This window comes from Betta splendens, chromosome 9 (genome assembly GCF_900634795.4).
Source record: "Betta splendens chromosome 9, fBetSpl5.4, whole genome shotgun sequence".
NCBI lineage: Eukaryota > Metazoa > Chordata > Actinopteri > Anabantiformes > Osphronemidae > Betta > Betta splendens.
In genome coordinates, this window is record NC_040889.2 from 24,077,422 (window position 1) to 24,092,736 (window position 15,315).

General features: G+C 49.0%; 2 protein-coding genes across 2 annotated transcripts in view; both read right to left on the minus strand.

Moving 5' to 3' along the window:
- Positions 1 to 773: 773 nt before the first annotated feature.
- Positions 774 to 11,291, minus strand: plcxd3 (phosphatidylinositol-specific phospholipase C, X domain containing 3). Its single transcript, XM_029160738.3, has 6 exons — positions 11,043 to 11,291; positions 4,572 to 4,828; positions 4,195 to 4,368; positions 3,844 to 4,019; positions 3,548 to 3,649; positions 774 to 3,032 (listed from the first exon to the last, which is right to left on the minus strand). The coding sequence occupies exons 1-6, from the start codon at positions 11,143 to 11,145 to the stop codon at positions 2,876 to 2,878; spliced, it is 969 nt and encodes a 322-aa protein (XP_029016571.1). The 5' UTR covers positions 11,146 to 11,291; the 3' UTR covers positions 774 to 2,875.
- Positions 11,292 to 12,957: 1,666 nt separating this feature from the next.
- The window catches only part of oxct1a (3-oxoacid CoA transferase 1a), a 29,663-nt gene continuing 27,305 nt past the window's right edge, over positions 12,958 to 15,315 (minus strand). Inside the window, exons 16-17 of the mRNA XM_029160737.3 lie at positions 13,682 to 13,783; positions 12,958 to 13,587 (exon numbers count right to left, since the gene is read on the minus strand). Coding sequence (XP_029016570.1) covers positions 13,552 to 13,587; positions 13,682 to 13,783 — 138 coding nt within the window. The 3' untranslated portion in view covers positions 12,958 to 13,551. The remainder of the gene's footprint in view (positions 13,588 to 13,681; positions 13,784 to 15,315) is intronic.

Consider the following 15,315-nt stretch of genomic DNA (forward strand, 5'->3'; position numbering starts at 1 on the left):
CTGAAATGACTCTGCCTCCTCCTCACGCTCCCAACTTTTCTGAAACTGTGCATCTCGCTGCAGCCCCTTTTTAAACTGTCTGAATGCCATCATCCATCTCCACCTCCCACACCTCTGCCTCCTCCACATGTGTGCGCTTGCCTGTGTGTGTGGTTTGTGTGTGTGTGCGTGACAGAGGAAGACAGACAGACACGAGCGTGCAGAAAATAACATTTGCATTTTCCCATTTTCTGCAGCAAACGACGTCGTTCATTTTCCCACTTTTTTTTAGAAGCGTCGCTAATGACCTGAACTCTGGTGATGTGACACTGACGAAAATAAAACCCACTCGAAAAAAAAAAAAGCATATGATGCTGCAAGCGCACGCGGGCACACACACACACACACACACACACACACACAATGAGCCACTCAGCATCTAAGTAAGCAATACCTGTCTGCAGAATGGCAGCTGCTGATTTACAAAACACAGTCTGAGCAAGGTCACCCCGGGTGGCGCTGCCCACCCACCTCCCTCCTCATCACCCTGGAAACGGGACGAATTTAGGATATTTCTCTGCACAGACATGGAATAACACACTTGTCTGTTACACTGAAAGCTACAAACGACCGTCCTATGTAGCGCACTGCCATTTGCTGATTGGATTAAATCTTACGATGATAGCTTTAATAATGATTTTTTTCTAAATCAAGCAATTAACCAACCAGGCAGCCAATCAGCATTTAACGAGCCATAAACCGGTCAGGAAATGATACTTCAGTTAGCCGCTTAATAGGCTGAGTAGCTTTATTTGATTGGCCATTTCCACTTAGAACAGAGTCACTTTCAAACAAAGGTTTGTGGGTTGTACAACAGCAACGGGACTCTTTTCACATCAGAACATGAACATTTTGGACCAGGGAAGACACAAAATGTCATTACAAAACAATCTGCAAGCCTCATTTTTACTGTATGGGGGAAGCAGCTGTGCAACATTTACAGAAGAAGTCAAAGTAGAGGTTTGTCTTAAAGGGCAAAATGACGTCCAGGTGAGATGCTCCCATGCTCTGAAGGACAATATCTAAGCACACACCTGGCGGTCCCTATTAGTACACAACAGAGGTGAAGTATTAAATAAATATAAAAACCAGAAGCTGAGTGAACGTTGCTCGTTTAGGGTGTGAGTTAAGAAAGTGTTGTCTAAGACTTGTCACAATGATTGATATCATTTACAATTTTTCGGCAGCTTACTATTTGCAATTACAGTATGTACAAACTTTGCACAATATAAAACATTGTAACATGAAACCACACTGAAAGAATACAGTTTGAACTCGTTTCCACGTCGAAGCATAAGATGCGAACATGAACGTCCAGATTGAACCCGCTCCGTCGCGTGAGGCCCTCAGGAATGGCACAGTTACCCACACGACACATACATTCACAAATCTAAAGAGCTCCCGTGTGCGGCTGCACGCGAACGAACTAGACACCGATGTTCTCACAGAATACATTCTCTGCAGAAAACGCCACATCGATCAGAGGGTGCGCGGACTATTGTGTGACTTTTTTCATGCATAATGTGAATAATCATGTGAATAAAAACACTCCCGTTGTCCTTCTGAGCGTCATTTCAATATATTTTACCGTCTTAAACCAGATGTTGCAGAGCTGATAATGAAATGCATGAGAAAATGAGACTGTACTAAATGTATTGCACCAGCATTGATGTAAAGGAATCAGGAGAGTGAAACGTCTACTAAAGAGCCACAGCTAAATCTCAACTATCTCAACTAAACATCTACTTTATTATTGTCCTCAATGTCAAATCACAGCTCAACTTCTGACTGAATCATGAAATTTTTCATTTTCAATTTTTCAAGATTTTTAGACAGTTTTTTCCCCTTTGAAATAAAGAAGCGTTATCACCTGTTATTATGAAAGACAACACTGTGACACATCTCACCATGAGTGCTGTATGCTGCGCCGCAGCAGCAGCTATAGACGCACATACAGGGGGCAAGCTCTCAACCGAGGAAACACAGACGGTGGAAACACACTACTACCCAGATGTCATGTATTTTTATACTCGGCTATCACGACTCAGCACCCACGACGAAGTGCAATGAATCTGTCTTCATGGTTGGAAATGACTGGTAGCGCTGAATGCATCTCTAGATGATCAGATGTGAGCGGCATCGTACACACACACACACACACACACGCTCTGGTCGTGACTCCCCTCCGTGTTGGGTGAGGAATCGAGAGCCAGGGTGCAGAGATCAGATCGAGGCTCCAAGACACTGCCCTCCCTGAAACATCACAGCTCCGGAAAGAAAGAAATCCCACAACTGAACAATGTGCATCCAAGCCGTGGGAACGGTTTCAGGAACCTTTGCCGTGATGTGACTGGGCTGATTTTCTCATTCACCGTCAGCTACAGAGCAGAATTTGAGCGGTTTACTGTACACGGACCCCATGGACGCACCGGCACCGGCACTAGAATATTAGGAATGAACCAACACATTTAGCAGATAGGTGACATGATCTGAGGAGCTCCCTTGATGAGGTGGAAAGCCTTGAAACAGTGTTTATTTTTACAGCTCAGGAAATGAACATGTCACTCGGAACAAACACATTTTGATGTCCCGAAATAGGAAACAAACAAAATCTCTCTCTTAGCACTCCAACCAAAAAAACTCCTGCTTCTACTAACTCCAACTCGTCTTCCCCCATCCCGTTTTTTTTTTTCGTTTGATCTCTCACTTCACTATAGCCCTAAATAAAGCGAAAGGAGCGGTGCCGCTCCCCTCCTGAAACAAATGCCAAAGAGAAAAGGGTGAGAGCGGAGCCCGCCGGCGCCGGCCCGCGCTCCCCGGCGCCCCCCGCGGGCCCTCAGGTGGCGTCGTCGTCCTCGTCGTCCAGGTGGTAGTTGAGGGTGATGACGGCGCTGATGAACTCTCCCAGCTCCACGAAGTCGGCCGTGATGATGTTGATGCCGCTCTCCCCGGGCCTCTGCGACCGGATCCACTGCATCATGCCCGGCAGGGCCCTGCCGATAGGGGGAAACACACGGAGATGAGCCTTCGGGTGCCGCGAGGACGGCGTCAAAGCGGCGCAACGGCCCCGTGAGGACGGCTGATGGCGGAGTGGGCGCATGAATAATTCACGCCTGGGAAAATGAATGATGGTTTTGCTGCTGCGGCTTTTTAACAAAGCGGCGGCACAAAGAGGGAACGGACCACAGAGCGTGGATCTGAACAGAAAACAGCCGCGCTAGTGTATAAAAAGATGAGAAGCGTCGCCTCTGGTTTGTTGCAGCTGAAATAAATAAATAAGTGGAGCGAGGTCAGTGTCAAACGCCTGTGGAAACAAACGGGCCTCTGGGTGAGGTTCTAAAATGCCACCGTGACTCGGACGCGATGGTGTGTGTGGAGCCGTGACGTCGGCTGGCGTGTTGTTGAGGGTGAGTGGTGTCACTTCTGACCCCCCCCACGCCCGCGTTCCCACCGCTCGCCCTCACCCGTCCTCAGTGCTCTAAACGTGGACCAGGTCCAGAACACCAACCTTTCCGTGATGGTCTCCCTCAGGCCGCTCGCCACACCCTTCATGACGGTGCTCGCCTTCGGTGTCAGGACCACCTGAGACACGAAGAACGTCCCTTTTCTCCTGCAGGAGACACGTTTGTTCAAGCGTTTTATGTGGTGTTGTTTTGCATTTTAACCTATTTATGGAAAGCACTTTGTGCCATCTGTTGCAGAGAGGGCTGCCACACACTCAAAATACCCTCGATAGCAAAATCACCTCTCTCTATCTAAACACATACGTGGACCAATGCGGTGATTAAAGGTTTAGCATCGGACCTGCGGTCGGTGACAGAAGCCTGGAGAAACTGCACCAGCTTCTCCGGGTCGGTGGTGTTGGCCCACGGAGCCGGCATCATCTGGCCCGGCCACAGGAAGGGCACCTCCAGGGCCATAGGGTGATGGTAGAAGACCAGCACCTGAAACTCCTTCTCCCACAGATACTGCAGAGTCACCTGGGGGCGGAAGAGGAGCATTCAGGGGAGGGGGACAGGGTAACGCTAATGAAACCATATTTCACATAAATACTAACAATTCAAACCCAATTCATGAACATTTGTGTGGTTCCAGGCTTAATTTCAAAATAAAAGTCAGCCAGTAATGAGTGAGTTAGATCTATCTGCGTTGTACCTCCTGAGCGAAGACCACTGGGCAGAGTTTGTCACCAAACACCTCTTTCAACATGGCCACCAGCTTCTCATGGTGCAGGTTCTGGACCCCGTAGAAGTGGTTGAAGTCCAGGAACACCACCTCTCTGGCGTGAGCCGACAGGAAACTACTGATCTGCTCGAGACCTTCTCTGACCTTGAAAATGAACACAATCAACGCATGCACAGCAACGACGACACAACAATACGGAGGAACGCCAACCGCTGTGCTGCGAAGTCTGCACCCACGCACGCTGCCACATACACACACGTGCGCGCACGCACATCACCCAGCAACCACGAGCACCGCTACATATTCATCACATGGAAAAGCGTGCGGACGCCGTGCTCCTCGCTGACCGTTGCGCTGAAGAGCCCGTGGGCGAAGAACAGCTCGTTGTCGGGGTCGCGCGGCTTGGTGGAGATGCGCAGGTCAAAGAAGCGGATCCCGGCCTCCAGCTGGCTGGTGAAGTTCATGGTCTGCGTGGCCAACCACTTCCTCATTAGCTTCTTGGCCACGGTGCCGAACACCGACACGAAGTTCTGCACCGTCTCCGGCTGCTCGGGACCCACCGGAGACGCCTCGTCGATGTAGAAGCTGAAGGAGTCGTGGGAGCCTGGAGACAGAAGCACGGGGGGTTCATGCGCGCGGGGCACTGAGTCGTGCGGCGGGACCCGGCTGCTAGAGCGGGGTCAGTGGCGGAGACGGTGGCTGCCATGGCAACTGAGCCGACTAATAACAGCATCCGTGGTCAGAAGTCATGAACCCGGACGCGAGAAGTCCACAGTTACATACACGGATGTTTGAACATTATTTTTCATCAGCACAAAAATAATCATTGACAATAATAATCATTCGTCAGAGTTGGGCTGATGTCTTGACCTTATTTTGACAGGGGACATTTCCCAGCTGGATGACAAATGTTTTAATTTCTCCAGACACATGCTGTTGCTTCAAAAGCTGAACTGGATTGACCTCTAAGAGTAAAGGTCACAGAAGCACCACAGCGGTTATTAAATTACTGGCAGCGCGATGTGTTTAAATTCACACTCGGCCGCGACCTTCTGCTACAAAATGGGTCGTGGAATCGCCTCAGACGCCTCCATTTTGCGGCAGACTGGGACTCTGACGTCGTCCTCCTCGGCTCGTCCCCGCCGCACGTTCGCCTGTTTGTAGACCTGCTTCCTGAGCTGACCTTCAGCTAGCTCCGCTAGCTCTTCGCGGCGAGAGTGACCGTGAGCGGAGCAGACAGCCGGGTCCTGGGGCGGCACAGCGAGCCGGGTCAGCGCGACCCATGACGACCTCGGCGGGTCCCGCGAGCTGCTGGAGTCTGCTGCCGTCGAGGAGGAGCCTTTCTCCCCGGTTCTGATTATGAAGCCCAGTGACAACTACAATCCAGCACCGATGACGGCGGTAGCTTCTATGAACTGCGGATCCACACGGACTTCTGACACCCCATAATATACGAATACGCCGCCGTATCGCCTTCGCCAAACGCGCAGCCTGTCACATGTCTGATAGAGTGGACGCGTCACCGGGTCAAAGAGGGCGCGAAAATACAGAGAAGCAATAGAAGCTGGAAGGAGGTGAAACAATAGCGCAGCAATTCACTTAAGGGTGATGATGATGAGGCCTACGATGGAGAATCGACCGGTGTCGTCACGACGACGACGACCTCTGTCCGCATGCATCCTGACCGAGGAGAGGAGGACTCCCCCCTCTCCTCTGCTGCTCCTTGAATGGGGTTCTTTCCTCCTCCGTGAGGATCTGAGGGCACGTGCGTCTCCGATGGGAGCAAATTATTCGACTTTTGGAGTCAGGACGAACATCCCCTGCTGGAAACCCAATTATCCGCCAGCGCTGACGCAGCGGCAGCCGCCATCCATACCTAACAATTTCTAATCAGTTCTCATAAAAGCTCCTCTTAAGCACGTTACACATATATTAGGATTTGTGGTCTGTTACACCAGCGGCTGATAAAACCCCTATCTCTAGTCTCTCACCTAGTGTTTGCTTGGAATTTCCAATCTGCCTTTACTGCGCTGATTTCCTGCCCTTCCAGCATCTCTGCACCGCCAGTGTTTATCCTGGTATCTGATACCGCTCATCCTCCTCATTCCGGGGCTTAAGTGTCAGCCGAGCGAAGTGGTCCAGTCCAAGGACTAATGGACAGATTTACAGCTACAACCCTGGATGCCCCCCCCCCCCCGCTCTGAGGAGGGTGAAGATTAGCTCCTCTGCCATGGATTTGTTTTACTGCTGTCAAGTCGTCTCATCGCAGCTATTGCCCTCCACCTTTCATCCTGGTTAAAGGCCTGTTGTTCATTTTGTACCTCTGGTTGAGCTGTCGGCCATCGGAGCGGTTGTATGACTCCCCTGAGCCTTCTTGAACTACACATGACTCCTTGATTTCATCTGGTTACTGTACGGTAGCATCTGGAGTATCAACACACCAGAATGAAAAAAACAACAACAACAAATAAACAAACAAAAAGCAATTAAGCATTGAAAAGTAAATGATAATAATCAGGATGATGTTAACCTAGATAATAATTGCAACAGTAATGGGTTTTTTATCAGTATGTGTAATTATATGAATTACTGTGCCCACCTGTAGACCACAGATACATGCCCCACTCCAGGAGCAACACAACACGCTGTAATTACTGTACGTACAGTCTAATGCTGCTAATGAAACGTGTTCGATGGCATCAAAGCCAGGGACAGAGCCACAGTCTGTCTAGTCCTTCCTTCCTTCCTTCCTTCCTTCCTTCCTTCCTTCCTTCCTTCCTTCATCCCTCCCTCCCTCCCTCCCTCCCTCCCTCCCTCCCTCCTTCCTTCCTTCCTTCCTTCCTTCCTTCCTTCCTTCCTTCCTTCCTTCCTTCCTTCCTTCCTTCCTTCCTTCCTTCCTTCCTTCCTTCCTTCCTCCCTCCCTCCCTCCCTCCCTCCCTTCCTTCCTTCCTTCCTTCCTTCCTTCCTTCCTTCCTTCCTTCCTTCCTTCCTTCCTTCATCCCTCCCTAGCCCTCCCCTCCCGTCCCTTCATCCCTCCCGGTCCCGTCCCTTCGTCCTTCCTTCCTTCCTTCCTTCCTTCCTTCCTTCCTTCCTTCCTTCCTTCCTTCCTTCCTTCCTTCCTTCCTTCCTTCCTTCCTTCCTTCCTTCCTTCCTTCCCAGTGGGCTGAGTCACGTCTGCGAGCCTCCATGTTCCATGAGGAGGCCCGTCAGCGTGGGGCTCATGAAAGTGTGCATTGTTTTTATTTAACAAGTGCTTCCACGCCGCGTCGTTAGTCACGCCGTAATGAGCAACGCGCCGCTTGTCGATCGCACTCGGCAGCATTTACTCTGTACGTGCCTCGTCTGATACGGCCTCGTCCTGCATGTGTCAGCCTCGCCAGCCGCTCTGACTCAGCTCCCCTCAGGGCGACCGCTGATTTATTGGTGTCTTTGTACTGTGGAATTTTCATGCAATTTTAATTCACTCGAAGCTCTGGCTGCGAAGTCCTGCTACAAAATCAATAGGAGTGGTCGTTGGGACGGTCTCAGACGCGCAGCTGGCATTTTCACATCAGACTCTGCCGACAGGAATCGATCGGCCGAAGGTGGGATTAATACGTTCCTCCTGCGTCTCCCGGCGACGGACCTCACAGCTTCACGTCAGCGGGGATGTTACACAGAGGACGCGTGGTCGCACAGCGGCTGAAGCCTCCGGAGGTGTCGGAACCCCGTGTCTCTTGGCGAATTTTCAAAAGCTAAACGGCAAAAAATGTGTCTTTAGCTCAGCAAAGCGGAGGCTTCCGGAGCAGATACGTTAATCTCTTCAATTTCCGCCTGCGGATTATAGAAACATTTAAATCATTTCTCCCGTTTTGGATTTCCCAATCTAACAGACCCAGCTCAGCCTTTTGATTCCCGTGACCCCCTTTCAGTCGGCCTCGACTGTCACTGTTAGAGGCTCCTCACCTCTTACAGTAAAATAATAAACGTCGCAGTCTTTCCTTATAAAGCCCTCCATTAATAGGCGTAATCTCCTCTTCTCTGCCCTGCAGAGGATTGGAGTGTTCCTAAACCCCCCTAACCTGAGGAGTGAGTGTTTTGTATTGTTTATTAAATTGCTTATTAATCACCCTGACCGAGACGGTGGAGCGTGACCTCTCTGTGCAACCTGCGTTTTCTCAGACCGATTCCAGTCAAAGGAAACAGCAACGGCACATACGGTAAATAGATTCTAATCTGCCATAGAGCAGCTGTTCTATCTGTCAGCCGCCTGACAAGCCATACTGTGACATCTATAGCCTTGTATATGTGCTACTTTCTCCTCCCACACAAAGGATTTGGTTCCATTAAGCGCCTACTTCGCACATGACAAATATACTTCCATTTAAAAAGCTTAAAGACCCTAAATTAATAAAGTCGTCTCTGTCACCGCAGAGCCTTTAAATAAAGTCGTTGCCAATTATAGGGAAGATTATGTAAACTAATGAGCACAGCTGTGCAGTGCAACACAGACACAGTGGGGGCTGTTTAGCTTTTTGGCAGCAGTAACGCAGCGTAGCATCACATCACCCCACACAGGAGCGCACGCCAGATCACTAGGTCCAGATCATTCACCGGATCATCTGCTGGTGAGGTAGTTCTTGTAGAGGACGGTGCCACCAAATATTACCAAGAAGAAGAAGAAGAAGAAGAAGAAGAAGAAGATGCCGGTGCCACCAAATATTACCAAGAACAAGAAGAAGAAGAAGAAGAAGAAGACGCCGGTGCCACCAAATATTACCAAGAAGAAGAAGAAGAAGAAGAAGAAGAAGAAGAAGAAGAAGATGATGCCGGTGTCACCAAATATTACCAAGAAGAAGAAGAAGAAGAAGCTGCCGGTGCCACCAAATATTACCAAGAAGAAGAAGAAGAAGAAGAAGACGCCGGTGCCACCAAATATTACCAAGAAGAAGAAGAAGAAGAAGAAGAAGAAGAAAGAAAAAGAAGAAGATGCCGGTGCCACCAAATATTACCAAGAAGAAGAAGAAGAAGAAGAAGAAGAAGAAGAAGAAGATGCTGGTGCCACCAAATATTACCAAGAAGAAGAAGAAGAAGACGCCGGTGCCACCAAATATTACCAAGAAGAAGAAGAAGAAGAAGAAGAAGAAGAAGATGCCGGTGCCACCAAATATTACCAAGAACAAGAAGAAGAAGAAGAAGAAGAAGACGCCGGTGCCACCAAATATTACCAAGAAGAAGAAGAAGAAGAAGAAGAAGAAGAAGATGATGCCGGTGTCACCAAATATTACCAAGAAGAAGAAGAAGAAGAAGCTGCCGGTGCCACCAAATATTACCAAGAAGAAGAAGAAGAAGACGCCGGTGCCACCAAATATTACCAAGAAGAAGAAGAAGAAGAAGAAGAAGAAGAAGAAGAAAAAGAAGAAGATGCCGGTGCCACCAAATATTACCAAGAAGAAGAAGAAGAAGAAGAAGAAGAAGAAGAAGATGCTGGTGCCACCAAATATTACCAAGAAGAAGAAGAAGAAGACGCCGGTGCCACCAAATATTACCAAGAAGAAGAAGAAGAAGAAGAAGAAGAACCGCTGGTGCCACCAAATATTACCAAGAAGAAGAAGAAGAAGAAGCGCCTTTGTGCTTGAGCGATACCTGCGAAGCTGCCTTTTTAAGATGCGATACAGTCAAAAGCGTGTGACGCGACCGACTCATTTGAACAAGATCAGACCGACCCTGACAGGAACATGTGGTTGTTGCTAAATAAACCCCCTTTAAATCCTGTAGATTAGGGAGTAAAGCGTGACAAACACGAGACCAAATGTGTGCCTAAACCCAAGGAGACGTTCCCAGAATCCGCATCCAGACGGAGGACAGGCTGAAAGCGGCCGAACCCGCAGGCCGCGGGGCCAATAGGGAGGAACGACGCCTCATTATTTGGGGCGGAGCGCGTTCCCGTGCGCAACTCTGGTGTCACGTGATTCAGCAGAACGTGGCGACGCGCGCCACGCGGCCCCTGACTGGGGTCCGACGACAGAGTCCCGGCGTCCGGTGCCGGTGAGACGCCACGCCTCGCTGGGCACTGGTGCCACGGCCGTCAACGGCAAACGCAGCAGGCGTCTGCAGCCTCCACGAAGGCACGTGGAGGAGGACGGAGGAGGGAGGAGGTCGGGGAGGCAAGAGATGAAGGGTGGAAGCGCATCGTGTGGAGGGTGTGATAATCACTAGGCAGCAGATATGGAATTAACTGGCTGCTAATAATCCTTCCTATCAATCGGACCGGGGGTGGGCTGCACAACCTGCATTTTGGACCTGAATGGAGACGACGCGCAGCGATTGGCTGCGGCGCCACCAGCTCGTGTTTAACGGGCAGCGCTCTCATCCCACTCCCCATCTCTCCTCTCCTCTTCTTCTCCTCCTTCACGGCCACCACCCCAGCGCACTGAACGCGGCGCGGTCATCTGAATCAAATGACGGAGCCTCTCGTCGTTGACACGTTCCGAACCATCGGGTTGTTATTTTTAACCCGCAGACGGCGGATCGTCGCGCGAGGGAGCGGGACTGTTAGAAATAGAAAATACCTGGCGCCTCTCGCGTTGCGCAACAGGTCCCCACCTTTGTTCCGAAGCCGCACAATGCGAGTAAGGGCCAATTGTAGGAGTTGCACTCGAAGCGAAGTAAAACTTCAAAGTTTGCAAAGCAGCAAAAAAAAAAAAAAATCCTACATGTCGAAACGTTCGGGCTCCTCGTTCGTTTCTCGTCTGCTAGAATGGCTGCGTGCGCTGCGCGCGGATGCGAGATGGATGCGGTCACGCCGGTCTCCGTTTAATGTCAGAAATGAAACCTACCGGGAATTGCGAGGTTGGTGAGCGGGATCGTGTGCATGCTCTGCGGTAGACTCGCCATCCAGTCTGCGAACCGCAGGTCGCTTCTCCCGTGAGACGAAGCCATGCTGCCGACGCGCGCGACCCTCCGTTCTCCCGGACCGGTGCCTGCGCCAACCTGGTGTGCGCTCTCTCCTCTCGCGCCTCGTCTCTCCCCAAACGCGGACGCACTCCCTCTCCCCGGCTCTATCTCGTTCTCGCACGCACGCACGCGCGCGCGCACACACACACACACACACTCACACACCAGCGCCACAACTAGTCCACACCCCCCTGAGCTGTACACATCACCGGGTAGCGCAATTATGAAAATGCGCTTTGACGGACCCGAATATGACAACATTCAGCGCTTGTGTTTTCAGCAATGCGAGTCACACAAGGCGGCGAAACAATGCCAACATAGCCTATAGTATGATTATTAATGTTTCTGTTCTCTGGGAGCCTTTGGCAAACATACAACGGTAAAACTAAACAGATTTAATGGTCTTGATATATTTTGGAACAGAGTGGATGTGGTTTAATATCAGTGGCTGTGCACCTGAGGTGATGAGGTGTTTTAATTTGCTTTTCGTTCCTTATCTAAAACACATTCCTCTAATTTCACCTCTGAGCGTGTTTGAGGTCACGCACTCTAATTGAATGAATGAGAGCCTTGTGCCGGCGATTCATTATGGCTGCAATTAACGGCAGGGGCAATGAATAACGAACACGTTCAGCATTGGGGATAATCAGCTGGTTGCCAACCTTGACACGGGCCATTCAAACAAATAGGTCACCACGGTAAACGTACGCATGCCGACGGACTGAGCCTGCGTCCGGAGGCCGTGGGTTTCCTACGTCTCCAAATTGCTTGTGTTCCTGCAATAATGTCTCAGGAGAAGTGACACGGGGGAAGGCTGGATTATATTACACCCTCTGGACACACAACAAGAATCTATATTGACACAGTCACTCTGCATAATTGGAAATCACTGCTGAGTCTCCAGATATATTTAGCTTGTGCTTCGTTCAGATACAGACTGAATACCACTGGTTTATTATCAGGCACCTTTTTTCCCCCCCACACCGAATGCAACAATGATAAACTATGAGCATGGAATATACAGGATGACCTTTTAAAAATACACAAAGAGAAGGATTCAACAGAACAGCCAACTACAGTAGCTGCTGCACGGCTCCGATTTCACCCAGACGTTCCTGAAAGGTTCCCTTCCCGGTGAATTTCGAACACACGAGTAGGAACCAGGCTAAACTGTGGGATCATGAAGACCGCCGCTCTGGTTTGACTCATGCAGCCGTGCGCTGGCTTAACATTAAACGCCAGTGGCAACAGCCCCCATACATGTAACTTCCTTCCATTTTTTTACTTGATCATCCAGCCCAGTTGATCTCCTTGAACCCACACGCCCGGCGGCTGAATTCTCCCGTTATATAACAGCCCTCAGGTGGTGGCAGTGCCTCTCTAGTCGAGTGGAGAAATCACATCAAGAATGTCAATGTAAGCCCACCATCCGTATATAGAAAGCTCTAACCTGGAGAGTGTCACAAGGCATCACTCTCAAAGCAGGCGTTGGCTTTCAATCCCTGTGCGACGTGATGGGTTGGATAATTTAAACGCACAAATCCTACGGTCGCTGCTTTCACAGCTGCCGTATTTAATCTGCTTAATTTATTAGTGGAACTATGACCTCATTGCTCTGAGGAGGAATCATTCCAATTTATTGCATTGTCATTATGACAGGTACTGTAAGTGAAGGGCAGTGCAAAGCCTGTCGGGGCAGAGCTGGAGGAACCAGTGGACTGATTGCGAACCTCCACCTTAAATTGCAGCGGAGAGCTTCTTCGCATAGAACGTAAAAGGAACCATAAAACTCCACTATTTCCATTCACTCAAGAAAGACTTTATTAACTTTTACACATTTTATTACTAAAGGCAGGAGAACAGAATGTGTTAGAGCACGAAATGTTAAGGCTTGGATCAGTTATGCATTAATGAGGTGGTGACGTTTTAACTTAGAAGTATTTTACACAGGGCTGTAGTCTCCTAGAGGAGCACGGCTTTAAATAAAACACACTGCCTTTTGCCAAAACCAGGAATCCCTAACTTATAACAAAGTTTTTCTATATTCCTGAAAATTAATGAAATATGTACTGTTCTATGTTCTACATTACTTATTTCACCAAAGTCTTAGATTTACATTTTTATAAGAAAAGAATAATCCCAGTTTGTGTTGTCATCTCAGACGGACCATTTGGTAAAAGATGCCCAGGGATGAAGTGGTTCAGCGTAGCGGCCGCCGACCACTTCATTCATTCATATTCACCGACGACTACACCCGTCTGATGTTTGCATGCTGAGAACCAGTGAACGGAGCCGAGCGTGTCGTATCGGTGCGCACGCCGCTCATGAAACGGAATCACCAGCTGTATACTGCAGAGAACTAAAGGTGACGCAAACCAAAAGAGTGGTCGTCTAGATTTGCTGCATGGCCTTCAGGTTGGGAGACACCTGGAAGTCAGAGGGGACAGAGGTGACGCATCCTGGTGAGGATCAGCAAATGTAAGCACTGATAAAGACGCCAAACTGAACCTACTGCACTCACCTCAAAATCTGCGCCGGTGCAAGCCTTGATGTCCTCAGCAGTCAGACCCTCCCATACTTCTATTAGAGTCAGGCCTTTTGTCTTATCTACATCAAACACAGCCTGGGTGAGCGAAAGAAAAGAGATGTTTAGAGGACGACAGATGGAGGCTGGGTGACGAGACAAAAACCCAAATGGACAGAATGATCGTCTTCTCAATGAATGGTATTGAACCCTATGATGTGTGGTCACAGGGGTGGCACGCAAACATGTGGGAGCCTCAATTATCCAAGTGACCTAAAAGAGATAACAGCCCCCCGCAAAAAACATCAGTGCCACAGATGGGGGGCAGAGTGCCACTTCAGTGTCACCCGTAGATGGCAAAATAGCTGCAATTACTATGACACATCCATGAAAGGCCTCAGAGAGGGCCCCTCAATTCTGTGAAGATGGGGTGTAGAAAGTGTTAAACTACTGCATTTCAATGGTTGCACTAATTCAAGGAAAAAGAGAAAACAGGATATGAGAAACATTAATTTAAAGACATCCGCCCATCATGCGTTTATCAGGAGCGGGTCGCGGCCCAAATTTAAAGATAATGGTGCCAAAATGTGGAACAGTCCCTGATTAAAGCAGAAGAACTGCAACTGAATGTCACCAACTGCTCTGAATACACATACAAAAACCGTAAATACAGACGATGGAGTTATACTGTACACACAGTAAAAAAGGGACCGGCGGAGACTGCATGCATGTTATATAAACGGGGCCCCTGGAGAGCTGCCATTTACAGAACGGCAGCGCAAATATTGGAAACGCACACCGTCTAAAAATGCAGCCTTGTGATAAGTAACAACAACAAAGAAAATCAATTGGAATCACTAATGTGTGCCGAGTACCTTCAGGCAGCAGACCTCTTCAAATCTTCTTTTATGAACTCGAATAATCTATAAGCCGTTGCTGTGATTAGAACCTCAGAGTTTATTCCGCCCAATGTGCCATTAAAGCGCCTCCAATGCTTTTTGCTTTTCTATTCTTGCTTCGATTTATGAACCTCCGGTTAAATAATGATGCACTCGTGTGTTTTTCTGCCGGTGCACCGTTATCTCTTGCATTATTACAGGTTGCTTAAAAGAAAAACAAAATTTAAGCATAAAACATTGCAAAAACTACAAGCTTCAGGGAGAGAATGGATTTAGTAATACAAGAAATATAGATTTTAATTTTGAATATATATTTTCTTAGCGTTAAATCATTTCGTTTATTTATTCTGTTATAAAGTTTACATTTAGCAATGTTTCCTCACAGCAGCAAGGACCTGATGCTTCCGACAGTTGGGATAGACGTCCTCCTCACCATAAAGTGCTTCACAAGGTGAGTTTCTCTACTGTACATTAAGCACAGATTACATCTTACGCAGACACGTCAGGCCCGGTCAGACAAGCTGCGTCCTGTGGCTTCCCTCAGCAGAGACGGACAAGCCGAGCCATGTTCACATCCAGGCGGAAGCCTGTCAGGACTCTCAGCTCATTAGAACCGCGCACACAGCGACGGGGCAGGAGGCAGAGATCTCACTCCAGTATAGCAAGACAGATGGGATGTCACGAGGACCCGGGGTCTGTGGACAACGCTGACACGCATCTCTAATTGTGACA